General features: G+C 42.1%; 2 protein-coding genes across 3 annotated transcripts in view; both read left to right on the top strand.

Annotated features, from left to right (window-relative positions):
* LOC109909598 (integrin beta-1-like) overlaps positions 1-10691 on the top strand; it is a 43216-nt gene extending 32525 nt beyond the window's left edge. For both annotated transcript variants that reach the window (XM_031796380.1, XM_031796381.1), the window contains 5 exons: positions 185-423; positions 739-961; positions 2065-2294; positions 3408-3574; positions 9168-10691. In XM_031796380.1, the coding sequence (XP_031652240.1) occupies positions 185-423; positions 739-961; positions 2065-2294; positions 3408-3574; positions 9168-9233 (925 nt within the window). In that variant the 3' untranslated portion in view covers positions 9234-10691. The remainder of the gene's footprint in view (positions 1-184; positions 424-738; positions 962-2064; positions 2295-3407; positions 3575-9167) is intronic.
* A 1681-nt stretch (positions 10692-12372) lies between these two features.
* Positions 12373-25639, top strand: rab18a (RAB18A, member RAS oncogene family). Its single transcript, XM_020507369.2, has 7 exons — positions 12373-12596; positions 15340-15395; positions 19168-19229; positions 19654-19726; positions 20298-20416; positions 22494-22560; positions 23624-25639. Exons 1-7 carry the CDS (start codon positions 12529-12531, stop codon positions 23794-23796), a joined length of 618 nt encoding a protein of 205 aa, XP_020362958.1. The 5' UTR covers positions 12373-12528; the 3' UTR covers positions 23797-25639.
* The last annotated feature ends 1635 nt before the right edge of the window (positions 25640-27274 follow it).

The raw sequence follows: 27274 nt of genomic DNA, 5'->3' as shown, positions 1-27274 counted from the left end.
AATTTCCATGGCATAGAGATACATCATGATATTTGAGACTGTATATATAATGTGTTGTAAATCTATTTCTATTGGCCATTAGCATGTGACTGTTTAAGTGCATTGCATCTGTTTGTATGTGAATATTTTTTATGTAGTCCTCCCTTGTTGTTAATAACATTACATTTCCTTTATCATCTGTCAGGTGCAATGAGGGCCGTATTGGTAGACAGTGTGAGTGCAGCACCAACGAGGTGACCAGCGAAGACCTGGATAAGAGCTGCCGTAAAGACAACGGTACAGACATCTGCAGCAACAACGGAGACTGTGTGTGTGGAACCTGTGAGTGCAAGAAGAGAGAGAACCCAGAGGAGCGCTACAGCGGGATGTTCTGCGAGTGTGACAACTTCAACTGTGACCGCTCCAACAACAAACTCTGTGGAGGTACGCGAGTTCAGTTCATTGGATGATCAGTAAAGATTTTGTTTGCTGTGAAATGACGGTCAATACCTGTGTTACATCTGAAGACCTGTGGAACATATTCCTCAGAACACAAACTACCTCTAGTGTTTGTGGCGTAATGGGTGATTTCCCAATTAAATTAGAGATCAGTTGATAAAATCAGACATGGCCTTTTACGAAATTAGATTTCCCGTGTTCAATTTATCTTAATTTCATCTCTAATCTAGAATATTATCTATAGTATGAAATGATGTTTGAACTATAGAGGATCATCTCTGACCCTGTGTGTTGTGGCAGGACATGGTCACTGTGAGTGCAGGGTGTGTATATGTGATGCCAACTGGACAGGCAGTGCCTGTGACTGTTCTCTGGACACCACGACCTGCCTGGCTTCAAACAAGCAGATCTGTAACGGACGAGGCACCTGTGAGTGTGGCACCTGCAAGTGTACTAACCCAAAGTTCCAGGGCCCCAGCTGTGAGATCTGTCCTACCTGTCCAGGGGTCTGCGCAGAACACAAGTGAGTTGAATAAAGGAATGGATGAATTGTATTTGTTTTTTTTAATCTATTTTAACTATGCAGAAAACAACAATATACAACAAGTTTATTTCCGAAACGCTATATTGAAAAAAATGCACATTTGTGTTTTTACATCAGAAATGATTCCTTATGGGTACCTTCATGTGTGTGTAAAATATTACTGTTCTCTGATGTTTTTAGTCATAGATTTTAGTTGAAAATGTTTCATTTTTGTAAACCACATTGCAAAATGTATGCTTTAGTCTCAGGTCCTGTCTGTCCATTGTTTAGCTGGAATGGAATGTTCGCATCCTGTATATTTGACTGTGATATGTGGTTGTCTCAACTAGCAATCCTAAGATGAATTCACTTACTCATGTCAAAAGTGACTAACAGTATCTCCTAAATGACTACATGTTTTTTTTTTTATTACACAGATCTCATATTACTGTGTAGATTTCTGATGTCACAAATGTATCATTTGAACAGTTCTTTAAAAAAAACATGATTATTTGTCTCTCTGAAATGAAACCATGATAGTTTTTAAACAAACACATGGTTGGTCATTGATCAACCCTGTGCCATGATTCGATAGTGAAAAAACGCACCAATCTCTTTCAGAATTTCTTTAAACAATAAAAGCTAACGTTTCTGAAAATGTATATGTAGAATTTTTAATTGAATTCTGCTTTTTCTTTTAAAGTATTATTATCTGAGGGACCGGTACCTTGTCTCTTTCCTCAACCTGAGTTTAATGCCTCTTAACCTTTTTAAATTAGGCATAAAGAGATATCTTCCTTTATCCGTCTGAACCTCAATTATTATTGTGACCATTGTTTACTTTCTTCTGATAATTCCAAGATAGGGGACCAATGAAAAGTCTAGACACAACTGTGATATCTTAAAACCAGTAGTGGTGGCAAGGGTACAGCATTGTCCACTACAAACACCTGCATGTGGAGTGGAACCTCAATATCCAGCTTTCTTGCATTCAAGTAGACTAGTGAATATGTCACAAGTCTATCAAGCATCACAATGTGAGACTACCTGCGTGTGTTACTCCATCTGTACAGAGTTACATGTCAATGTCCTGTCTTCCACAGGGAGTGTGTTCAGTGCAGGGCCTTTGGGACGGGGGAGAAGAAGGACACGTGTGAGAGAGACTGTAGCTACTTCAACCTGATCAAGGTGAAGGACAGAGACAAGCTGCCTCAGCCAGGACAGGCCTTCCCCCTGATGCATTGTAAGGAGAGGGATGCCAACGACTGCTGGTTCTACTACACCTACGCTGTCAACAAGACAGAGAAGGAGGTCCATGTGGTGGAAACACTAGGTGAGAGCATATTACATACAGCCTGCTATGTCATTGTGACTGAGCATATTACATACAGCCTACTATGTCATTGTGACTGAGGATATTACATACAGCCTACTATGTCATTGTGACTGAGGATATTACATACAGCCTACTATGTCATTGTGACTGAGGATATTACATACAGCCTACTATGTCATTGTGACTGAGGATATTACATACAGCCTACTATGTCATTGTGACTGAGGATATTACATACAGCCTACTATGTCATTGTGACTGAGGATATTACATACAGCCTACTATGTCATTGTGACTGAGGATATTACATACAGCCTACTATGTCATTGTGACTGAGGATATTACATACAGCCTACTATGTCATTGTGACTGAGGATATTACATACAGCCTACTATGTCATTGTGACTGAGGATATTACATACAGCCTACTATGTCATTGTGACTGAGGATATTACATACAGCCTACTATGTCATTGTGACTGAGGATATTACATACAGCCTACTATGTCATTGTGACTGAGGATATTACATACAGCCTACTATGTCATTGTGACTGAGGATATTACATACAGCCTACTATGTCATTGTGACTGAGGATATTACATACAGCCTACTATGTCATTGTGACTGAGGATATTACATACAGCCTACTATGTCATTGTGACTGAGGATATTACATACAGCCTACTATGTCATTGTGACTGAGGATATTACATACAGCCTACTATGTCATTGTGACTGAGGATATTACATACAGCCTACTATGTCATTGTGACTGAGGATATTACATACAGCCTACTATGTCATTGTGACTGAGGATATTACAGTGAAAACGGAGGTTATTTATTTGTCTATTGAGTCGTTTTGTGATTAGAGCTAGGAGTTTTTGCCCTGACTAGGAAAAACTCTTGGCTCTAATGGTACTAGGGCCTAGTACTCCGGCCGGAAGTTCTTCCTGGTCAGCTTACAGGGTCAGGTAAGCTGGGCCTATATATAATGCAAATCAGGACGTCATTGTAAATCAGCATTTGCTCTTACAGTAACTGACTTGCCTGGTTAAATAAATAAATACAAGTTGGGATAACTGAATGTTCCTGCCTGTGTTCCAGACTGCCCTGCGGGCCCTGACATCATCCCCATCGTGGCTGGCGTGGTGGCGGGCATCGTCCTGATCGGCCTGGCTTTGCTTCTCATCTGGAAGCTGCTCATGATCATCCACGACAGGAGAGAGTTCGCCAAGTTTGAGAAGGAGAAGATGAATGCTAAATGGGACACGGTAAGGGAGTGGAGATGGTAGATACAGGATGCAAGAAGCCATGTTTGTAACGGCGTTCTTTGTTCGTTGAAAGAGAGTCGGACCGAAATGCAGCGTGGTGGTTACTCATGTTCTTTAATGAAGAAAAAGTGATACATGAAAATAAATAAATAAATACGAAAACAACAAACGGAACGTGAAACCTAATTACAGCCTATCTGGTGAACACTACACAGAGACAGGAACAATCACCCACGAAATACAAAGTGAAACTCAGGCTACCTAAATACGGTTCCCAATCAGAGACAACAAGAAACACCTGACTGATCGAGAACCGCCTCAGGCAGCCCAAACCTAACTAGACACACCCCTAATCAGCCGCGATCCCAAATACAACAAACCCCAATACGAAATACAACACGTAAACCCCTGTCACACCCTGGCCTGACCAAATATATAACGAAAACACAAAACACTAAGACCAAGGCGTGACAGAACCCCCCCCCCCCCCCCCCCCCAAGGTGCGGACTCCCGGACGCACCTCAAAACCAAAGGGAGGGTCCGGGTGGGCGTCTGTCATTGGTGGCGGCTCCGGCTCAGGACGTGGACCCCACTTCATTAATGTCCTCGTTCCTCCCTTTCGCGTCCTGGGATAATCCACCCTCGCCGCCGACCATGGCCTAATAGTCCTCACCCACAACCCCACAGAACTAAGGAACAGCTCGTGACTGAGGGGCATCTCGGGACTGAGGGGCATCTCGGGACTGAGGGGCATCTCGGGACTGAGGGGCATCTCGGGACTGAGGGGCATCTCGGGACTGAGGGGAAGCCCGGAACTGAGGGGAAGCCCGGAACTGAGGGGAAGCCCGGAACTGAGGGGAAGCCCAGTACTGAGAGGAAGCCCAGTACTGAGATGAAGCTCAGGTAGGTAGTAGGCTCCGGTAAATCCTGGCTGATTGGCGGATCTGGAAGATTCAGGTTGACTAGCAGATCTGGAAGATTCTGGTTGACTGGCGGATCTAGCTGCTCTATGCAGGCTGACAGCTCCCTGCAGACTGGCAGCTCCTTGCAGACTGGCAGCTCCTTACAGACTGGCAGCTCCTTGCAGACTGACAGCTCCTTGCAGACTGACAGCTCCTTGCAGACTGACAGCACCCTGCAGACTGGCAGCTCTGACTGCTCCATGCAGGCTGACAGCTCCTTGCAGACTGGCAGCTCAGGCTGCTTCAAACAGGCAGGAGGCTCCGGCAGCGCTGTAGAGAAGAAAGGCTCTGATAGCGCTGAACAGGCGGGAGACTCCGACAGCGCAGGAGAGGAGGAAAACGCTGGCTGCGCTGAACAGACAGGAGACTCCGACAGAGCAGGAGAGGCGAGGCGCACTGTAGGCCTGATGCGTGGTGCGGGCACTAGTAATACTGGAGCGAGGACACGCACAGGAAGCCTGGTGCGGGGAGCTGCTACCGGAGGACTGGTGTGTGGAGGTGGCTCTGGATAGACCAGACCGTGCAGGCGCACTGGAGCTCTTGAGCACCGAGCCTGCCCAAGCTTATCTGGCTCGATGCCCACTCTAGCCCGGCCAATACGAAGGGCTGGTATGAACCGTATCGGGCTATGCACCCGCACTGGAGACACCGTGCGCTCACTAGCATAACACTGTGCCTGCCCGGTCTCTTTAGCCCCCCCGGTAAGCACAGGGAGTTTGCACAGGTCTCCTACCTGGCATAGCCATACTCCCTGTAAGCCCCCCCCCCCCAATACATTTTTGGGGCCGACTCTCAGGCTTCCATCCGCGTCGCCGTGCTGCCTCCTCATACCAGCGCCTCTCTGCTTTAGCCGCCTCTAGTTCTTCCTTGGGACGGCGATATTCTCCAGGCTGAGCCCAGGGTCCTTTTCCGTCCAGTTCCTCCTCCCATGTCCAATTCTCCAAGTGATGCAGCCTCTCCCACTGCAACTGCTCTTCACGATTAGCAGGGAGAGTTGGCTCAGGTCTGACACCCGACTCAGCCACTCTCCCTCTGAGCCCCCCCCCCAATACATTTTTGGGGCTGCTTTTCGGGTTTCCTTGCCAACCGTGTTCCCTCATAACGTCGGCTCTTATCTCCGGCTGCCTCTGCTCTCCTAAGTGCCTCCACCTGTTCCCATGGGAGGCGATCTCTTCCAGCCAGTATCTCCTCCCAAGTGTAACAACCTTTGCCATCCAATACGTCTTCCCATGTCCATTCCTCCTTTCGCTTCTCCTGCGGTCGCTGCCTGTAACCACGCCGCTCGGTCCGTGTGTGGTGGGTGTGGTGGGTGACCCAAATACAACAAACCCCAATACGAAATACAACACGTAAACCCCTGTCACACCCTGGCCTGACCAAATATATAACGAAAACACAAAACACTAAGACCAAGGCGTGACAATGTTGGAGAACTATTCGTTATGGCCCATAATGGGGATGATGATGATGTACTTTTGCAGGTCCTAGTTTGTATTCTCCCTGACTGTAATTTCAGTAGGTTGATTGAGATGTGAAAAACTGGTGTTATAGATATGGCCACTGTGTGAATCTCTTACACAGAGAACAGACTCCTGAAGGAACACAGAATTGGAAATGTTTTACTTTCTTTTAACCTTTGATGACTATGACAGACCTGTTGCTTTTGACGATGACTTCGTAAGATGACATACACATTTTTCCACAGTCCTACCCAACAGTTTGTTTAAAATGTTCATAAAACCCTGTAGTTTTAAGTCATCTCTGTGCAAAATACAGCTATGAAAAATGAATCCTTTCTGGAATGCAAAGGTCTGAACACACATCTGTCTTTTCATGGGAGTGGCTACAAGCGGCTTAGTTTGTTCTGTGTTATGCTTCAACCTAGTGGCGTGTTATCCACACAGCAGCAGCAATTCCAGACAGCTGGCAGGGTTTGAAATGCTTAATGATTCAGCTCATCCTGATTACTCCCAGTCAGACCCACCACATGTGATAGCCTCTCTGGTCTGGTAACATGGGCAGGGCACTGAGGCTTCTGGACCCTCTCATTATGGTACATGGAGAAGACACCAGACCTAAATGACTGTATGAGAGAGCAGACTGACCTGACTTGATACAGTACCAGTCAAAAGTTTGGACACCTACTCATTCAAGGGTTTTTTTTCTTTATTTTTCACGATTTTCTACGTTCTGGAATAATAGTGGAGACATCAAAACTATGAAATAGCACATCTGGAATCATGTAGTTACCAAAAAAGTGTTTAACAAAACAAAATATATTTGAGATTCTTCAAAGTAGCCACCCTTTGCCTTGATGACAGCTTTGGACACTCTTGGCATTCTCTCAACCAGTTTCATTAGGTAGTCACCTGGAGTGCCTTGTTAAGTAAATTTGTTGAATTGATTTCCTTCTTAATGCATTTGAGCCAATCAGTTGTGTTGTGACAAAGTAGGGGTGGTATACAGAAGATAGCCCTATTTGGTAAAAGACCAAGTCCAAATTATGGCAAGAATAGCTCAAATAAGCAAAGAGAAACAACAGTCCATCATTAGTTTAAGACATGAAGGTCAGTCAATCCGGAAAATTTCAAGAACTTCGAACGTTTCTTCAAGTGCAGTCTCAAAAACCATCAAGCACTATGATGAAACTGGCTCTCATGAGGACCGCCACAGGTAAGGAAGACCCAGTTACCTCTGCAGAGGACAAGTTCGTTAGTTACCAGTCTCAGAAATTGCAGCCCAAATAAATGCTTCAGAGTTCAAGTAAGACACATCTCAACATCAACTGTTCAGAGGAGACTGTGTGAATCAGGCCTTCATGGTCTAATTGCTGCAAATAAACCACTACTAAAAGATACCAATAAGAAGAAGACTTCCTTGGGCCAAGAAACACAAGCAATGGACATTAGACCAGTGGAAATCTGTCCTTTGGTCTAAAGAGTCCAAATTTGAGGTTTTTGATTCCAATCGCTGTGTCTTTGTGAGTTGCAGAGTAGGTGAACGGATGATCTCCACAAGTGTGGTTCCCACCCTTAAGCATGGAGGAGGTGGTGTGAAGATGCTTCGCTGGTGACACTGTGCGTGATTTATTTAGAATTCAAGGCACACTTAACCAGCATGGCTACCACAGCGTTCTGCAGCGATACGCCATCCCATCTGATTTGCGCTTAGTGGGACTATCATTTGTTTTTCAACAGGACAACCCAACCCACACATCCAGTAAGGGCTATTTGACCAAGAAGGAGAGTGATGGAGTGCTGCATCAGATGACCTGGCCTCTACAATCACCCGACCTCAACCCAATTGAGACGGTTTGGGATGAGTTGGACCGCAGAGTGAAGGAAAAGCAGCCAACAAGTGCTCAGCATATGTGGGAACTCCTTCAAGACTGTTGGAAAAGCATTACAGGTGAAGCTGGTTGAGAGAATGCCAAGAGTGTGTAAAGCTGTCATTAAGGCAAAGGGTGGCTACTTTGAAGAATCTAAAATATATTTTGATTTGTTTATCACTTTTTTTGTTACTACATGATTCCATATGTGTTTTCATAGTTTTGATGTCTTCACAAATTTCAGAAAATTGTTTAAAAAAGAAAGAAAAAACGTTGAATGAGTAGGTGTGTCCACTTTTGACTGGTACTGTATAAAAGGGGCATGTACCCAGCACTGTAAGATGATTTTCAAAGGGAGATGATCAACCTGGGGCGGCAGGTAGCCTAGTGGTTAGGGCATTGGACAAGGTAAAAAAATCTGTCTTTCTCCCCCTGAATAAGGCAGTTAACCCACTGTTCCTAGGCCGTCATTGAAAATAAGAATTTGTTCTCAAGTGACTCGCCTTGTTAAATAAAGGTACAAATTTGTAAAAACTCTGAGTCTTGGATCCGGATGTAGAAACATCCCTTTTTCAGGGGATTCATTTTTTCACTTCTTTGTCATATTATTGTTTCATTCCTTCTCATTTGTCTTCACCCATGCTTTTCATTTCATTCTCTGTTTCCTGTTCTTAATTGTCTGTCCCACTCTCTCAACCCATAGCAAGAGAATCCCATTTACAAGAGCCATATTATTAAGTTCCAGAATCCAAACTATGGATATAAAGCTGTGGTTCTATAAGTTTGTATTTACTTTCCCTCCTCTGTTTTCCTGCATGCGTTTCAGTTTGTTTATATGAATGTTTGTCAACTTACTGTAAACTGTCACTTCTTCATCCATCTCATTATTTCTGTCTTTCATTTGGTCTCTTTGAGCCAAATAAGACAGTTGATGAAACTGTGCAGAATGATCCATATGAGGGGATATTAAAACCCACAATAATATCTATTGTTTTGTTGGTCAACACAAGCTGTCCCGTCTGTTAGTAGTTTAAATGGAGGTAAGTATTAACAGGTGGTCACGTGTAGGCCCAGTACACTTCAGTTTAAGTCTAGTATTTATATCATATTTAATGCTACAGTATGATGGAAATGGCATGTTGTGACTGTGACGTTTGTTGATATTTCTTCTAAAAGTGTTCCCTGGATGACAACACAAATGCTCACTCACAATGACAGCAACATATTCACATGTGACAGATATTATGACTGACTGTACATGACAATTATAACATTTTCTCCTTGTTTCTCTTGTGCCTTCCAGGGCGAAAACCCTATCTACAAGAGTGCTGTTACGACAGTGGTCAACCCCAAATATGAAGGCAAATGATGGAGCTTGAAAAACACTGTATGCAAAAATAGTTATAGCGTATCGAGGGTGAGAGGGATAGTGGCATGGGAGGGGGGGGATTCATTGTATGTATTTTGTCATTTCTTCTTTTTGTTGCTTCAGTATTATAACATTACATTTGGCCAATATAACATTTTATTTTCTATGCATTTTCTTTTTTTAAGTACAGTTATGTGTATATACTTTTAATATTATTTCATTTCTTTAACCACTGTTTGAAATGAAGGTTTTTGCCACAGAACTGGTATGGGCAAAGGGTTTTACCTTTCAAAGACAACATATGTACTCCAAATGGCACCCTATTCCATTTATAGTGCACTACTTTTGACAAGGGCCGATGGGGCTCTGGTAGCACTATAAAGGAGATAATAGGATGCCATTAAGGAAGCAGAAATAGACAATACCCATATGGACACAAAGAGCTCTCATTCTCTACATGGACTTGATGTTAATGTGTTATTGTCTGTGTCTAAATGACACCCTATTCCCTTTATAGTGCACTACTTTTAACGATGGCCAATGGGCTCTGATCAAAAGTAGTTAACTACTGTATATAGGAAATAGAGAAATTTGGAATGAAGAAATCGAGTTTCAGACATGACCTGAGGCTAAAGCATACCTTTTGCATTGTGGTTATAAAGTATTTTTTTCAGCCAAAGGGTACAGTATATATGTAGTAAACACATTGATTTGTGTATAAAATAGTCATCCATTAAGCAGGATTACAAGAATCTGGATTTATCATTGAGAGCAGTTTTTAAAGATGAATTTAGCACATCAATCACATAATTGTCAATCATAGAAAACCATTGGTTGACTCTAACCTTGTCATCAGATAACATAACATATAATGTGTGAAGAAGTGCTATTACATTGATGTTTTAAAAGTGATCATTGCACTATTGATGAGTACAAGTTTGCATTGCGAAAGGACTGAAAAGACTAAGTATACATTATGTCATAAGACTGTCATCAAGTCTATTTTAAAGGGATTGAAAACCACTTGTATTAATGGGATAAAATAATCTAAATCAATGAATCAATTGACATGTCTTTATGTGACAAAATTTGAAGTTTAATTTATTTTTAGTATAATAGTTAAATTCTAAAAGATTTCATTATTCATTATTCATTACTCATTCTTTCTGTGCTCATTCCAAGCAAAGCCAAATATGGCTTCATTGCAAAGCCTTCCCGTTGGGCACAGACGTCAATTCAACATCTATTCCACATTGGTTCTATGTAATTTCGATGAAATGACATGAAAACAACGTTGATTCAACCAATGTGTTTCATGTTGATCAATGTTAAAAATGGTGACCTTTGTTCTGAAATCACTGGGCCTTTCATCTGTAACAGTGTTTGTGTGAAATCAGTATTGAAGTAAAAGGCCTCTTGGAATGTGTTTTTAAAATACAAAAATCTCTCAAAATACCACATCTTGTTTTTAAAGTGACTTTTTAAACTGGAAGTGTGCAAAAGTCTCCAGTGTTATTCCAGAATTCTAAAAAGTTTGGACACACATGTCAAGTGTGTGCAGGATGAAGAAAAATGTTTTTGAAGATTCGGAGGGTGTACAATGCTGCAATTGTGGTGGGAATCACATTCTTGAGTCCCCCGGGGTGCCCTGTCAGGGTGAAGGAGGTCGAGGTAGCTGTCCAGCGGGTCTCCTATGTGGAGGCAGTGGAAATTGTTGGAGGAAATGGAGATGAGGATGACATGGTAGTGGATGCCCCGCAGCTTGCTGAGAAAGTCGTTCATCAGTTAAAGGATCCTGAAACACAGATTGTTAAGTAGTGGATTTTGTTGCATTTAATTGCGCTGGTGATTCATTGTACTGGCCAAACAACCAAGAAATCTAAGAAACTGGACATTGTGAAACCTAAAAGGTTTTTGGATCTTCAGGACTTCACAGCCAAGACATTGCAGGGAATATTGTCTGAAGATGTCCCCCCCCCTCTCAGGCCCCAGAGGCTGTGTAGAGATCTGAGTAGGAAGACAGACTGTTATATTTTTGGTTTTGTTTATGTTTTTTCCTCTTTTTCGGAGTTAAAGCGTCAGTTTTCACCCCACTCAGTAGGTGGCGGCAATACACCATAATAGGATGTAGTCCACCGTAAAACCCCACAGAAGAAGTATTATTATTCTCCAGCCTAGTGTAGGATCAGATAGGGCCAAGTAGCGGAATAGTGGTGAGGTTTTTAATGGGTGTAGGGTTAGTTGGTAGGGCAATTTTCTAACTTTTTCTGTTATAAAGTCTAATGAATTCCCACTCCATAATAGTAGGTGGAAACACAGGGATGGATAAGACAACATTTACTAATAGAGCCCCACAGTGGCCCTCTCATAATACCCCAAAAACCTAGCGGTCAGACAGGGAAATAGTTCTAATAATTTTTTCCACCATTTATTCTTCCTATAGGGGATTTTAGAAATGCTGAAAATAAGGATGGTGTTGTGTGTAGGCTTACCCTGGTGTGACGTTTTGATAAATGTAAATCTCTTTCGGACAAGGTGACTTTTATCAATACATTCGGCTCTATTTAATTTATGCTAATTAGCATCAACGTAGACTACATATCTCTGCAAACTCCAGCACGTAATCTCTAGCTTTCACCTTTGCAAACAGGTATTGTTTTTAAATTTCAAACTTGCCCAAAACAGTTGACAGAATTGTCAATTTAAAGAAATGTAGCCAATTTATTCATTACTACATTTAGCTAACATTAGATAGTTAATCCAGAGATTCTTACCTTTGCCTCGATTTGCCAGTCTCATCCAGATCATCATGGAATTTGTAGTTCTGTATGATACCCACATAAGTAGGTGATTAGCATTTCATTTTTTTTGGGGGGGGGGGGGGGGGGGGGGTGAATACAGGCAAATATATTGATAAAGGGCATGTTGTCTGAGAGAGATTTACAGTTATCAAAACGTCACACCAGGTTAAGCATACATGAAACACCGCCCTCATTTGAAGTGTTTCTAAAATAGCCTATTAAAAAAGCAATGGTGGAAAAACGATTGGAACCATTTCCCTGTTAGCCCGTTAGGTTGTATGGGTATGACTCATGCCGTGGCGCTCTATATAGGGAGGATGTGACCTGCCTCACTCCAGTACAGTAGGTGGCGGTCCATGGCTCTTTGAGGTGGTTGCGATCCGCCAATACAAATTTAAAGAAGAAGTCTCATTAGCTAGCTGACAACTCTTCTAGGGTGTATTTTTACAACTCTCAGTTGAAGTACAAGTATAGTCTATAGATCGCATAGGAAGATGGAAGACGACGTTTTAACAACACTGAAAATATTAATAATTGGAGAAAGTGGCGTTGGGAAGTCCAGGTAAGAATGCTGGTAGCTAACAGTAGCTGGAACGATTAGCTAGGAGCCCTGTTGTCTCGTTAAAAAGTGACCATGTTTTCGTGCTGTGTCTGTTAACCAGATAGCTTGAGTGTTAACCAAGCAACAAAATAAAACATGTTGTTAGATCATAGTAAACTGGCTAATGTAACACAATCGTTTGCTGTGCCACATCAGCTAGCTAACGTTAGCTAGCTTACGATGTGGAACGGGTGACGTAATCGATGTGATGAGTTGGAGGTGTTGCAACAAGGATGGCTGCATTTTCACACAGCTAACGTCTTAATATGCCTTTTATTAGTCACTTCGGTAGGAGTAAGATTAAGATTAAATGAAAAACCATCATTTTGATTGTAGTATACAAATAACTAGGTTAATGCTTTAATAGCAGGTAGCCTAGTGGTTAGAGCGTTGGGTCAGTAACAGAAAGGTTGCTAGATCGAATCCCTGAGCTGACAAGGTAAAAATCTGTCGTTCTGCCCCTGAACAAGGCAGTTAACCCACTGTTCCTATGTGTTCTTAACTGACTTGCTAAGTTAAAAATATATTTTTATATGAAAAGTATCAGTGAAGTTATCAATTTGAGTGTAATTCAATTCACGGGTTATGTTAGATTAATCTAATCAAGACGACTGGACATTTGACACCTCCAATATGACAGCAAGGTTTATCTAGGCCTATGTCAAGGCCAATGCCTTTGCAATAGCTAAAGAGTTTGGCCAACTCAGCGGAGAGAGTTTGAATCTTAATGGGTGCCATGATGGCAACAAGTTCCAAGAATAAATTCTAGAAATATGGCAAAGTAGGATGTTATTGTCATGGAATGTTACCAAGCTGTGTATATCTCTGGCTTTAGTCTCTAGACTGCTAGAAAGAATGCTGGTATGTCTGAGTGAGCCTTGAACCATCAAATAGTAGGGCTATGTTATATTACTAAAGCATGAGGACTATTGCACCTGCACTGCTCGACCCAGCAGTCAGATGTACTTTTCATTTAAGGCCTTTGGTTCAGACCAGACAGCCTTCAGTTTCTCAAAATAATCAAATAAATGTGTTTTTTTAATTGAAGAAAGACCAACAGACTCACTGCAACTCCTGAGTGTCGCAGCAGTCTAAGGCACTGCAGTGCAAGGGTACTGGTTCGAATCCAGGCTGTGTGCAAGAGTCCACTATAGTCCACAGTTCAAATTCAGGCTGTATCACACAAATGTGATTGGGAGTCCCATAGGGCGGTGCACAATTGGCCCAGTGTCGTCCGGGGTAGGCCGTCATTGTAAATAAGAATGTGTTTTTAACTGGCTTTCCTAGTTTTAATAAAGGTTACATTTAAAACATTTAAAAAACTGGATATTCCTTCCTGGCCTGAGACACTCCCAAAGTGCATCTGCATCAAGGGACAAATACTTATTTTCTAAGATTTTAAGCCTTTTCAAGCCTTTTTTTGTATTTTAGCGAGATTAGCAATGAGATGCGAAGGATCTTAAAAAAAAAATTATATATTTAACCTTTATTTATCCAGGTCGACTCAATCTAAGAACAAATTCTTATTTACAAGGACGGCCTGGAATTTCTTCTTGGAACTTATGGTGCCATCATTGCACCCATTTAACTCTCAGCTGTGTTGGCCAAACTCTTTAGCTATAGCTAAGGTCTTGGCATAGGCCTAAGATATATCAGACTCTGGACACAAAGGCCTAGCTAAACCCTGCTGTCATATTGGATGTGTCAAATGTTAAATTTTGATCGAATTCATCTAACACCTGAATTGACTGAATCAAACACTTTTCCAAAGAAAACAGTAGCTTAAATATTTGTATACTATCAGCAAAATGATTGTTCTGATTTATTACAAAACTCACTTGTACTGAAGTGACTTAAGGCATATTAAGACGTTAGCTGTGTGAAAATAACTCTGCAGTCATCCTTGTTGTTGCAACACCTCCAACTCATCACTTCATCACTAACGTTAGCTATGAATAATGTTGGCCAAGGCTAGTGTTTCATCTGCCCGTTTTGGGTTACTGCCTCAACCTTGAATTGAAGTATTGTTAAAATGTAATGGCATATGATTACTCAATCTTCATTACTGACATTATGTCCATATTTTTTTTTAAATCATTTATTGATTAAATGAATGCATGATCTCATTCTCAAATATCCCCCCTCTCTTCCTAGGTCTTCAAATCATTAGAAATCTCTCTGGCAGAGAATATGGGTTTTATTTTACCTGGCAAATTGGTCTGTTGCACTGCTATTATGTAGGCTAAGTAACAACATTGCTACTGAGGTATCAGGATACTGACATAAAACTATGACCAGTCGTTCTTCTGACATTCCATCTGATAAATCATTTCCATGTGGATGAAGAAAATGAGTGTATGGTTGAATAAGAAAATTAGAGTATCGGTCTATTATCTGTGCTGGGGTTGACTGGAAATAAGGATTAGCTAGCTACATCATTAGCCCTGTGATTCAGTTCTTAGCACTTGATTAGTGACTCAACTGAACCCTGACCCTCTGAACACCAACCGATGATGTCATCTGGTTGTTAGTGTATTTAATATGTAGGCTAATAGCTATGTGCTCATGGCTATTTGCCTTTGTGGAAGTTGCCCTCATTTCAAATGTGTTGTACAGTACTGTAAAAACGACACCATTGTAATTGTGCAAGGTTAAAATGGAAATGATACAAATGATAAAGTATTTGTCCTTTTCTCTTTTGCAGTCTTCTCTTGAGATTCACAGATGACACATTTGATCCAGAACTAGCAGCAACAATAGGTAAGACTTTCTGAAGGCAGTGTCACTAGCCCTCTATAACCCACACACATAATAGTCAGTATCATTAGTATCATCTTGTTTTAGTGACAGCTCCACTGATTGATCCCGGATTAGCTAGGACTAGGAGCCCTTGTTGTCTCATTAAGACATGCCCAATAATTAAAGACAAACAGTGAGCACACACAAACAGTACTGGACAGGACCCCTCTTATCTGAGCTAAGCACAGAGTAGCTTGACCTGGTCAGTCCTGTACTAGGCTCATATGGGTATCAACAGTGTGAACAGACCAGGTAACAATAACTAACTCACTGACTGGTATTCTGAATGAAAAGTATAGCTAATATCCCAACTATTTCAATAATCTACTTTCTAAATTTAACGGAATGAATTTGAGATACAGCCCGGTCTACATTGAGTGAGTTAATTCAACTGGTGGTGAAATGCATGGTTTGGGAAATGGAGAATTCCTTTTCTTCCAGGATCTGCAAATGATATCAGAATTCAAAACTGTATTAAACATTAGACTCTTCAAGGACACCCCTATTATTTATTTTAGGTAGCCTTGAGACAGTTAACATCCAGGAGTCTTAGTGAAAGACAGGCTCAAAATTCATAGCGCTATTGATTACTTAGAATGGGAGACACAAACGGAATAGTGTTGTTTTTTTCTACAATAAGAAGTTCTTATAGCTGACTGCACAATGTCGTCTTTGTTAAAACAACCATACGTGCCTGTGGAATCCCAGAGAGAAAGTTCGACGTAATAAAATAATTTTTCTGGTAGGCATGCCTCGCTCCTATTTTACTTGGCCAACTCAATATCTTTGCCAAACAGATGTCCCCATAGAAGTTTAGCTATACTCCCCACATTGACACAAGTCCCTTGTGATTTGTGGTCTGAAAACCACTGGTATCCCTCAATTCCTGCTTGCTCCTTTCTTCCTTTGTATAAAGTAAAAGTTCAATCTACACTTGTCAATATCTGTCATATTAGCACAAGCATACCGTGGTCTCTTATTTGAGTCTTGCTGTAATTCTGTGCCAGCATGTTACAAATCTGTATCGGAACATGTGGTTTGTAGCGCCCCTTTGACATTTAAACCGAGCCATCCAAATAAAACTACCTCCCTATCATCCATTTCTCTCTTAAATACGGCGATAAGAAACTTCGGGCTCAGGTGTACCGGTACTCATGAATAAATACAGAGACTCAGATTTGAGGACACGGGTCGTCTGTGATCAGTTAAAATGCTTTGCCACTACTACTGTTTTGGTGCATGTGGTTGTTGTACTTAGTGTGCTGTCTGTGTGAGTTATCGAGTGTTATACAACGGGTGGCTCTAATGCGGATTGGTTAAAACCGCATTCCAGTCGGTGTATATTCCACAAATTACCATATGCGGCTAAATCTATTATATTAAAATGACTACTTTGTTCCGTCTGACTGCGCAATCCACTGTCTCATCAGGCACTTTCTAAGCTTGATCTCCACTATGAAAAGCATCTAGACATTATCTCACATTTCTTTTAGACTAACATTTAGTTTCAACAGCGGAGATTTGTATAAACCTTGCTGTCTGCCTTACTGTCTGCCTCTCGGACATTTGCAACATTGTTTCAATCTTCAGCTGTCCCATTAATGGACGTTTCGGGATGAGACAAACACAGGAAGGCAGCGTTTATCAGCCAGTCGAAATCATGAATCGGCTGGCATCATTTTTATCGATATATCTATACAAAGAAATGTAAATTGGGGATAAAAGGTGAAACGAAGTGCAGATAGTTTGTGGTCTTTCCATCTTCAAAGAAGTGATTGTGTGAGCTGTGTTATTGGCTAGCTCCTCTGAACAACAGTGTCCTGACAATTAAGCACATTTTCTAAGCCAGGCGAGATCGCACTTTTTGACGTGACGTAAGTTACCTGTAGTTGGCAAGCTAACAAGCAAGGGATAAGAACGTTGTCAGCCAGTATGGCAATGGAACATTTAGAGTCTCGTCCATAGATATAGAACAAAAAGACTGAGCGACTGGGTCGCTTCTCTAGCAACCAAACCGATAGAACGAACGACCAGCCATCTAGTCCAGATTTGTGTCTGGACTAGATCTTGTGGAAGGATGAAATGGTATCCATAAATTCATCAAAATAACGTTTTTTTTAATGAAAATGTCAATCATTATTTAAATATGTTGGTAACCCATTGTATACAAGTGATAATGCCCTCGAAACCGGTGTTGGAGGATACATTGGCTCGGTTTGCCGGCCCTCAACTTCATTTCGGGCCTATCACCCATGCCAATGTATCCTCCAAACACAGGCTTCTCGCGCATTATTTTAAGTCAAAACCACATCATTTAGTGGGTTGCAGGGTCGAAGAAAAGAGCTACATCACGTACCTTTTTATTAATAAACAAACCATGTTTAAGTGAGTTGCCGATTCCAGTTTCTGTCAGATGTACTCGGGACGTTTCAGGTCGCCCAGAAAGAGTTTAGTCCGCAGCACAACAGCCCTACCTTGACTACACCACTGTGATTGTCAGTTATTGTTGGCTTGGTAATGTATGAACCAGATGCTGCATTATGGCAATGACTGTACTGTTGTCTACACTGTAGTGGGTGCTAAATACCATGCTCCGTAGGGATAAACAAAGAGCGAGAGGACATGCTTGACACTCTTTTGGGTGTAGGAGGAGGGCAGGGTGAGGAGATGAGTCCCTCTTGTCTTCACTCCTCTCTGTTTTGGCTCTTGTCTGGAGCCTGGTCCAGACATAAAAACAACCCCATCTTAAGCATACGTTTTTCCTGATAAATCTTTCAGTGTGTGCTAAAACTATGGACAATACGTCCAGCCAAACCCTTCATGCTATGTGCGCTGAAAGAAGCCATAGAGATTTACTCGTCATGTGTGACGAGCACGACGCTTTTATTTTGATGTATTTTCGACCTGAAGAAAAGGGGATTTCAAAGAATGAATCATGGCACTTCTGAGCGACAACACAGGTGGAGTTTTTTTTTTTTATAGAAATTTGCTTTATTTTTATCTTTACATATTCAACCACATATTCCCCACACAGTTTTAAATCAGGACTCGCATCAATTTAGGTGCACAAAGCGCCGCCCCTCTCTGACAAGTGAAAATATCCGATTTAGTTCAGACATGCATTGTGTGGTACATGTAGGCCTAAGTTTTGACCATTCATTTTAAATGAGTCAAGTTAATTTGTCTTCTTGATTCATATTCTTGGCGTATATGACCTGTGTGATGACTCAAATCACCACGTACACATTTATGATGAAGACATCGTCTTTGATTGGGGGTGCGTTCGTAAATTCACTCTGGAGTGCCAATGAACGCTCAGGGTATTCGTACATTCAGAGCGTTGTCGGATTGTCTGTTTTGCAAATGCTTTCAGAGCGCACACTGGACGCTCTGACCTAGGAATAGGGTTGATCCTGGCTAACGTTGTCTAGTTTGTTAGCTACTTCCAGACACATATGAGAACACCTCTCTGGCCATTTTACTCTCCCTAGCAGAGCTGGTTATGCTGTTTTCATGTTAACCAGAGCTTTGGTGACTAACTGTGCTGCTGCCAACAAATGAATTACGCTTTTTGCCAACATTTACCAACACCGGCCATATTCAACGGGTGTTGAGCATTTGTAAAATTCTGCACTCTGGCAATCACAGGCGAGAGTTCTCTGAAATCTGAAGATAGCCAGAGTGAATTTACGAACGCACACTGAATGTGTGTTTCTCTCTGTTTCTTATGCAGGCGTTGATTTCAAAGTGAAGACCATCTCAGTGGATGGGAACAAGGCAAAGTTGGCAATATGGGTAAGTAGTCCACTACACACACACCCACACGGTCCCTTTCAAAACTGACTGGAACATTCTGGAAAGGAGTTAGTATGAGGTGTGGGCCTACGTTATTGTTGTCGACAACTCTTAGGGATGGCTAGTAAAAAAAAAATATCTAATTGCTTAACTTCCACTTAACAAATGATTCACTTAACCTCCACAAGATGGTGCTGATGTACATCATTCTGAGCACCAATGACAAATGGCTGTCAAATCTCTCTTTATGCTTTAGTCCTTGTCCTCCATCACTTTTTATGGTTCTGTCTTAGTCACACCACCATATTTTCCTCCCCATGTGTCCAGAGCCTGACAGCGGAGAGGGTTATGGCTGTGTTATGTGTCCAGAGCTGTTGCGTTTTGATGTGCCCAGGGCTTTAATGGTTATGGTTATGTTTTGCAGGACACGGCTGGCCAGGAGCGTTTCCGAACCCTGACACCTAGTTATTACCGCGGCGCGCAGGGAGTCATCCTGGGTGAGCAAACAACTTCATCATTCAGACATCTACCCCATCAGACACATTCAGCCACTGCAGGTCCGGACAGCCACCATAAAGACTGACGGCTTTTCATCCTGTCCTCTTCCTTACTCTCTGGAACTGACATTATTGCTCTTCGCTAGAGCAGACATCCTCCAGAGCCTACAGTATACCCGGAGGCTATGATAGTGTGGCTAACACCATGGATGCAGTAGAACTGGCTTTCTAAACAAGTGTTGTATTTCCTCATCAGTTTTAGTCCGGTGGCTAAGTGCCCGATTTTGGGTGAATTGTGGCTTTTGTCATATAGAGATGGCGCATTTCACACACATTCCTAGTAGTAGCAGAACCAGTGTTGTTACTCTATACTTTGTGTTGATACACAGCTCAGGACTACTTTATGATAGAACACTAACACATTCTTGTGATGCGGGGGGGGGGGGGGGGGGTTGAAACACGGTTTTAAAGGTCAAAGGTACCGCCCTCAGTTACAGTATGTCCTGCAGTCATCTGCTTACAGAGATACAATGTTTTTGACCGAGCACCTCACCTCTTGTCTCTTCCTCAGTGTATGATGTAACACGACGGGATACTTTCACCAAGCTGGACAACTGGCTCAATGAGCTGGAGACGTACTGCACAAGGAATGACCTTGTCAAGATGCTGGTCGGGAACAAAATTGATAAGGTGAGTCCTTTTGTTTGTGTACAGTGTGTCACTTAGGCTAGAATTGTGCTATAATCAGTGGTTAATGTTTGTTGATACTTACTAGGTAACAAGGCTTTTCCCCCCTCAAAGAATCAACACATTCTATATACAGGGAATTTCTTGTTTTTCAGTTAGCCTCTATTCATTGTATTGACTTACCCCAAACCAATATCCCCTTTTTCTTGATTTTCAATGTTTAGATCCCAGTATTTCCCCTGTATTATTTTATTCAAAATGTATTATATTGTATATACATTTATTTTTGTTACAAAACTCGTAGTAATGCATCTAACTGACTACACAATGTAGTCTTTGTTAAAACAACCATGCCTACCTGTGGACCCCTTCCAACCCCCTCCTGCTACCCTTGCCACCACTACTGAAAAAAAATCCTGGGGGAACCACTGCGCTGGTGTATATTTGAAACATTCTTTAATACTTGGTGTAGTATGTTCCTAGTTTACAGATTGAGCTGGAATGTAATGTGAATAATATTGCCTCCCAACCTGGTTGGGCTGGGAGAAGAGTGCTCGTCACATTTTAACATATCCCGAGCCCATGTGAAAACATTTGGTTGAACATGCGAGTGTTATCTCTGGGTTTAGTTCCCTGAGTCTGTGTTTAAAAAAACAAAAAACAACAACATTGTAATTAGATTGAAATGTATCCTGCTGGCTCTGTCGTCTTCCGCCATAGTAGGTCCTTTGTTTGTTGTTTCGTAACCCTGTAGGAGAATATAACATTAGTAGATATCATGTACATTACTGGTCTTTAGCTGTGGTACTGACTGGACTCTCCTACGCTAAATGTACAAAAGTATGTGGACACCCCTTGAAATGAGTGGATTCGGCTATTTCAGACACACCGATTGCTGACAGGTGTATAAAACAAACAAAAAACACACAAAAAAAATGCACACGGCCATGCAATCTCCATAGACAAACATTGGCAGTAGAATGGCCTTACTGAAGAGCTTAGTGACTTTCAATGTGGCACTGTCATAGGATGCCACCTTTCCAACAAGTCAATTTGTAACATTTCTGCCCTGCTAGAGCTGCCCCGGGCAAATGCTGTTATTGTGAAGTGGAAACGTCTAGGAGCACAAAGCACGTAAAAATCATCTTTCCTTGGTTGCAACACCTACCACCGAGTTCTAAACTTACTCTGGAATCAATTTCCGCAGAAGAACTGTTCAACAGGAGCTTCATGAAATGGGTTTCCATGGCCGAGCAGCCGCACACAAGCCTAAGATCACCATGCTCAATGCCAAGTGTTGGCTGGAGTGTTGTAAAGCTCGCCGTCATTGGACTCTGAAGCAGTGGAAAAGCGTTCTCTGGAGTGATGAATCACGCTATACCATCTGGCAGTCCGACGGACGAATCTGGGGTTGGCGGATGCCAGGAGAACACTACCTGCCTTAATGCATAGTGCAAACTCTAAGGCTTGGAGGAGTAATGGTCTGGGGCTGTTTTTCATGGTTTAGGCTAGGCCCCTTGGTTCTAGTGAAGGGAAATCTTAACGCTACAGCATAAAATAACACTCTAGACGATTCTGTGACTCTTTGTGGGAACAGTTTAGGGAAGGCCCTTTCCTGTTTCAGCATGACAATGCTCCTGTGCGCAAATCGAGGTCCATACAAAAATGGTTTGTCGAGATCAATGTGGAAGAACTTGACTGGCCTGCGCAGAGCCCTGACCTCAACCCCATCAAACACCTTTGGGATGAATTGGAAAGCCGACTGCGAGCCAGGCCTAATTGCCCAACATCAGTGCCCGACCTCCCTAATGTTCTTGTGGCTGAATGGAAGCAAGTCTCCGCAGCAACGTTCCAACATCTAGTGGAAAAGCATCCCAAGAAAAGTGGGGGCTGTTATAGCTTAAAGGGGGGACCAACTCCATATTAATGCCCGTGATTTTGGAATGAGATGTTGGACGAGCAGGTGTCCACATACTTTTGGTCATGTAGTGTATGTTTCCCGTGTACCCAGCCCAGTCACATTCACAGTAGCTGACAGGTAAACTGGACAGACCTCATAAAAGATTACTCTTTGTTTTAGGAAAACCATGAACTAGACAGGAACGAAGGCCTGAAGTTTGCAAGAAAACATTCCATGCTGTTTATAGGTAAGTCGGGAGCTGGGAGGATTCCCCTCTCGGATGCGACTCGGGGCATGAGTTATGGCCCACCGTTATGCGGGGGAAACAGCTTTTTAAATACCTGTCATACCTGAACTGGAATGTCTGCCTGCTTCTATTCTTAGCCTTCTCATTTTAATATCCTCTAACATCTTTCACTTTGTCTAAACCCCTCTACTTATGTGGACAAAGTTGTCTGATTTTATTTGAAATAAGCAATTTAATGACTTAAACCATTTTTTTGTGTTTATTGTTACTATGTTTTTGCCTGTATTTAGTATAACACTTGAGATAATTTTAATGATAACTACGTGGTAAATATACACTGTGTTAAAGAGCAGTGGGACCAACACTCATACATAATTGACTCAGAATAGAAGTGTATTCTGCCATTCCAGAGGCACCACTGATTTAGGAACCGTGTCAACTACTTTATTTTCTCTCCAATTTAAGAAACAACCATTTTGACCACTTTCATTTTTACATTTACGTAATTTAGCAGACACTCTTATCCAGAGCAACTTACAGGAGCTATTAGGCTAAGTGCCTTGCTCAAGGGCACATCAACAGATTTTTCACCTAGTCAGGGATTCGAACCAGTGTCCTTTTTGTTTACTGGCACAATGCTTTCATCCGCTAGGCTATCTGCCACCTTCATAAGATAAACTTTGTGTATTAAGTCTTTGTCCGAGTCTTTGCTATTCCAATCAGCAATCTGAACAGAAATAACTTCATCAATAGATACGGCTATTTTGAGCAACTTGTTCAAATTGTAGCACTGGGAGAGCACATTCTAGCTAAGCAATAACGCACAAGAGGCTGTGATAAACATAGTCCCAGGTAAATGACGTTGTTCGGTCCGACACGCAGCGGAGGCACACAATGTTCAGGAGAATTACCCTGTCTAGTTTCAGAGAAATGCAGCTGTGGAGGTCAGAAGCTAGATGACATGAAGGAGCAGCCAGTCACTGACAGTTGTTATGTCTGTATCCCTTCTTCCTCCTCTCCCCCTCTCTTTCTCTCCTACCCCCCCCCCCTTTCTCTGGGCCAGAGGCCAGTGCTAAGACGCGTGATGGGGTCCAGTGTGCGTTTGAGGAGCTGGTTGAGAAGATCATCCAGACCCCTGGACTGTGGGAGAGCGAGACGCAGGGCCGAGGGGTCCAGCTGGGCCGGCAGGACCAGGCTGCAGGGGGTGGCTGTGGGGGTTACTGCTCCCTGGTATAGACCCACACTACATTCACACGCAACGCGCGCACATACGAAGCATAGACACTCATACACACACACACATACGAAACGCACCCCACACACACACTCACTTGAAAGACACACCCAACCAAACACTCACACTGATGGCTGATGTCCTGCGATGAGGACTATGAAAGCTATAGTTTTCAGACTATTTCCCACATCAGCCCCTGAGGTGTGGAGTGAGGCAGGGCTGCTCCTGACCAGCACCCTCCGCTCACTGGCTGTGATCATTCATAGGGATGTTGCTGTTTGCACACTTCCTGTTATCATGGCTATAATTCTGTTTTAAAGATACTGTCGGTCTTTCTGAAAATGAAATTAGTGTATGACTTGGTGGAATAGTGAGGTGGGGCACAGTACCATGGATAGCAGATGGGGGTATTATTTTCATTTAGAAAATCATTTTCTATCACCATTTCTCATTTACGGTTGTATCGAGTTTTGTTTGTCCTCCCCCCCCCCCCCCTCAACACTTTTTCTTTGTAGAATCCACCCCCCCCCCTATTTTCTCTCCTTTAACACTTTGTTCCTCTTAGCAAGGTGAGCTAGTGTGTGTTGACAGCTAGTGTGTGTTGGCTGCAGAGATGATTCTCCAGCGTGTGCATCTACCCTGTGTGATCATGCAACCTTGTTCTCCAGTGCTCGCCCTCCTAACAGTGCCGCAGTTGATTTTCTTGTCAGGCCAAGCCTTCATGTATTCTCTCTCTCTTTTTGTCTCTCTTCCACAAGCTGCCTCTTTTGTTCTAAAAATTATACAGTCACCATGTTTTTGGAACAAAGTTTCACAACTTTTCCTGACTTGGACTCAAAACTTTCAGCATTTTCTTGAAGGGTTTATAAATCAAACAGATTGGCACAGGAGGGTTGGCTATCCATTGTGTGTGTTATGAAAAAGAAACTAAACGAACCAACGCTGCATGTTGGTTGTTCTAATGGGCTGTGACCAGCCTGGTTATCTGCCACTCGGACAGTTAAATATTAATGTCAGTATCAGCGCTAGCGTCAGTCTTGCTTCAGCTTTTCATAATGCATCCCTATATGGAAAAAAGACCCAACGTTTTCCATATTACAGAATACATTGAGTCATATGGGTGTTGGCATTGAAATCAAATAAGGTGTAAGACCTGTAAAAAAAAAAAAAAAATGATCTCCTTAGACCTTGCCTGTAGTTCTTGAGAGCCAGGAAGAATGTGTTGGGAAATGTAGTTTTGGGTGACCGTACCTATGGTATATTTGTCAGGAGTGACACGGATGCCTTTACAGTATGTCTAATCAGAATAGAATTATTTCTTATCCTTAATTGCATGTAGAATTCTTTTAAATTTTTCATGTTTGTTCTATAAATGCCTTGCAGAGACAGTTGCATTATGTCCCAAAATGGCACCCTATTAACTATATAGCGCACTACTTTCAACCACCCTGGTCTAAAGTAGTGCACTATATAGAGAATTAGGGTCCATCTCGGACACAAACCTGGACTGTATGAACCACACATACACAACAATTGAGTTAAATGTACCTTCATCCAGGACCTTGCACACAGGGTTTCGAGTAGACTGCATAGAGATGTTTTATTTGTCCTGAATGAACTAGACGTCTGCTTTATGATTGAAATGACAGAGGCTTTAACTCTTGAACTTGTTCTTTTCTGTTTATATGTGACAGCATATAAACACATTGTAAATTCATGTGTGTGTTTAGGAATACTTATGAAAATATGTATAATTCCTGTGTGGATTGTAAAATTTGAATGTATACATACTACAATTATAAAACCGCCCTATGTATTAAAGTGAATAAAGTAATTTTTAAAGGATTCTGAAGTTAATGCTTATTCCGGCCCGAGCTATGGAGCCCTCTCCTATTGTAAAACAAAGGGCCAGATCCTATTAACTTAGTATAAATCTTCACACAGTACTTGTACTTCACCTCATCTGAGAAGTCTTCACAGAAAAAAGACCTAGACTACTTACCATGTTGGAAATGTCATCCTTTGGTGAGAACTGAAAAAGGGTTTATCTTAAAAGCCTGTTTTTGAATTCCACACATTTACAGATTGAGAGGTAGATCCAGTGGGGCAAAAAATTATTTAGTCAGCCACCAATTGTGCAAGTTCTCCCACTTAAAAAGATGAGAGGTCTGTAATTTTCATCATAGGTACACTTCAACTATGACAGACAAAATGAGAAAAAGAATCCAGAAAATCACATTGTAGACCAAATAATTATTTTCCACCATAATTTGCAAATAAATTCCTAAAAAAAAAATCCTACAATGTGATTTTTTTAAAATGAATTTATTTGCAAATTATGGTGGAAAATAATTATTTGGTCAATAACAAAAGTTTCTCAATACTTTGTCATTGCCAACAAAGGGTATATAACAGAGGTCAAACGTTTTCTGTAAGTCACACACTGTTGCTGGTATTTTGGCCCATTCCTCCATGCAGATCTCCTCTAGAGCAGTGATGTTTTGGGGCTGTTGCTGGGCAACACGGACTTTCAACTCCCTCCAAAGATTTTCTATGGGGTTGAGATCTGGAGACTGGCTAGGCCACTCCAGGACCTTGAAATGCTTCTTACGAAGCCACTCCTTCGTTGCCCGGGCGGTGTGTTTGGGATCATTGTCATGCTGAAAGACCCAGCCACGTTTCATCTTCAATGCCCTTGCTGATGGAAGGAGGTTTTCACTCAAAATTTCACGATACATGGGCCCCATTCATTCTTTCCTTTACACGGTTCAGTCATCCTGGTCCCTTTGCAGAAAAACAGCCCCAAAGTATGATGTTTCCACCCCCATGCTTCACAGTAGGTATGGTGTTCTTTGGATGCAACTCAGCATTCTTTGTCCTCCAAACACGAGTTGAGTTTTTACCAAAAAGTTATATTTTGGTTTCATCTGACCATACGACATTCTCCCAATCTTCTGGATCATCCAAATGCTCTCTAGCAAACTTGAGACGGGCCTGGACATGTACTGGCTTAAGCAGGGGGACACGTCTGGCACTGCAGGATTTGAGTCCCTGGCGGCGTAGTGTGTTACTGATGGTAGGCTTTGTTACTTTGGTCCCAGCTCTCTGCAGGTCATTCACTAGGTCCCCCTGTGTGGTTCTGGGATTTTTGCTCACCGTTCTTGTGATCATTTTGACCCCACAGGGTGAGATCTTGCGTGGAGCCCCAGATCGAGGGAGATTATCAGTGGTCTTGTATGTCTTCCATTTCCTAATAATTGCTCCCACAGTTGATTTCTTCAAACCAAGCTGCTTACCTATTGCAGATTCAGTCTTCCCAGCCTGTTGCAGGTCTACAATTTTGTTTCTGGTGTCCTTTGACAGCTCTTTGGTCTTGGCCATAGTGGAGTTTGGAGTGTGTCTGTTTGAGGTTGTGGACAGGTGTCTTTTATACTGATAACAAGTTCAAACAGGTGCCATTTAATACAGGTAACGAGTGGA

This window comes from Oncorhynchus kisutch, linkage group LG18, assembly GCF_002021735.2.
Source record: "Oncorhynchus kisutch isolate 150728-3 linkage group LG18, Okis_V2, whole genome shotgun sequence".
Classification (NCBI taxonomy): domain Eukaryota; kingdom Metazoa; phylum Chordata; class Actinopteri; order Salmoniformes; family Salmonidae; genus Oncorhynchus; species Oncorhynchus kisutch.
Note: the sequence above shows the minus strand (reverse complement) of the source record. Positions and strands in the feature narration are given on the sequence as shown.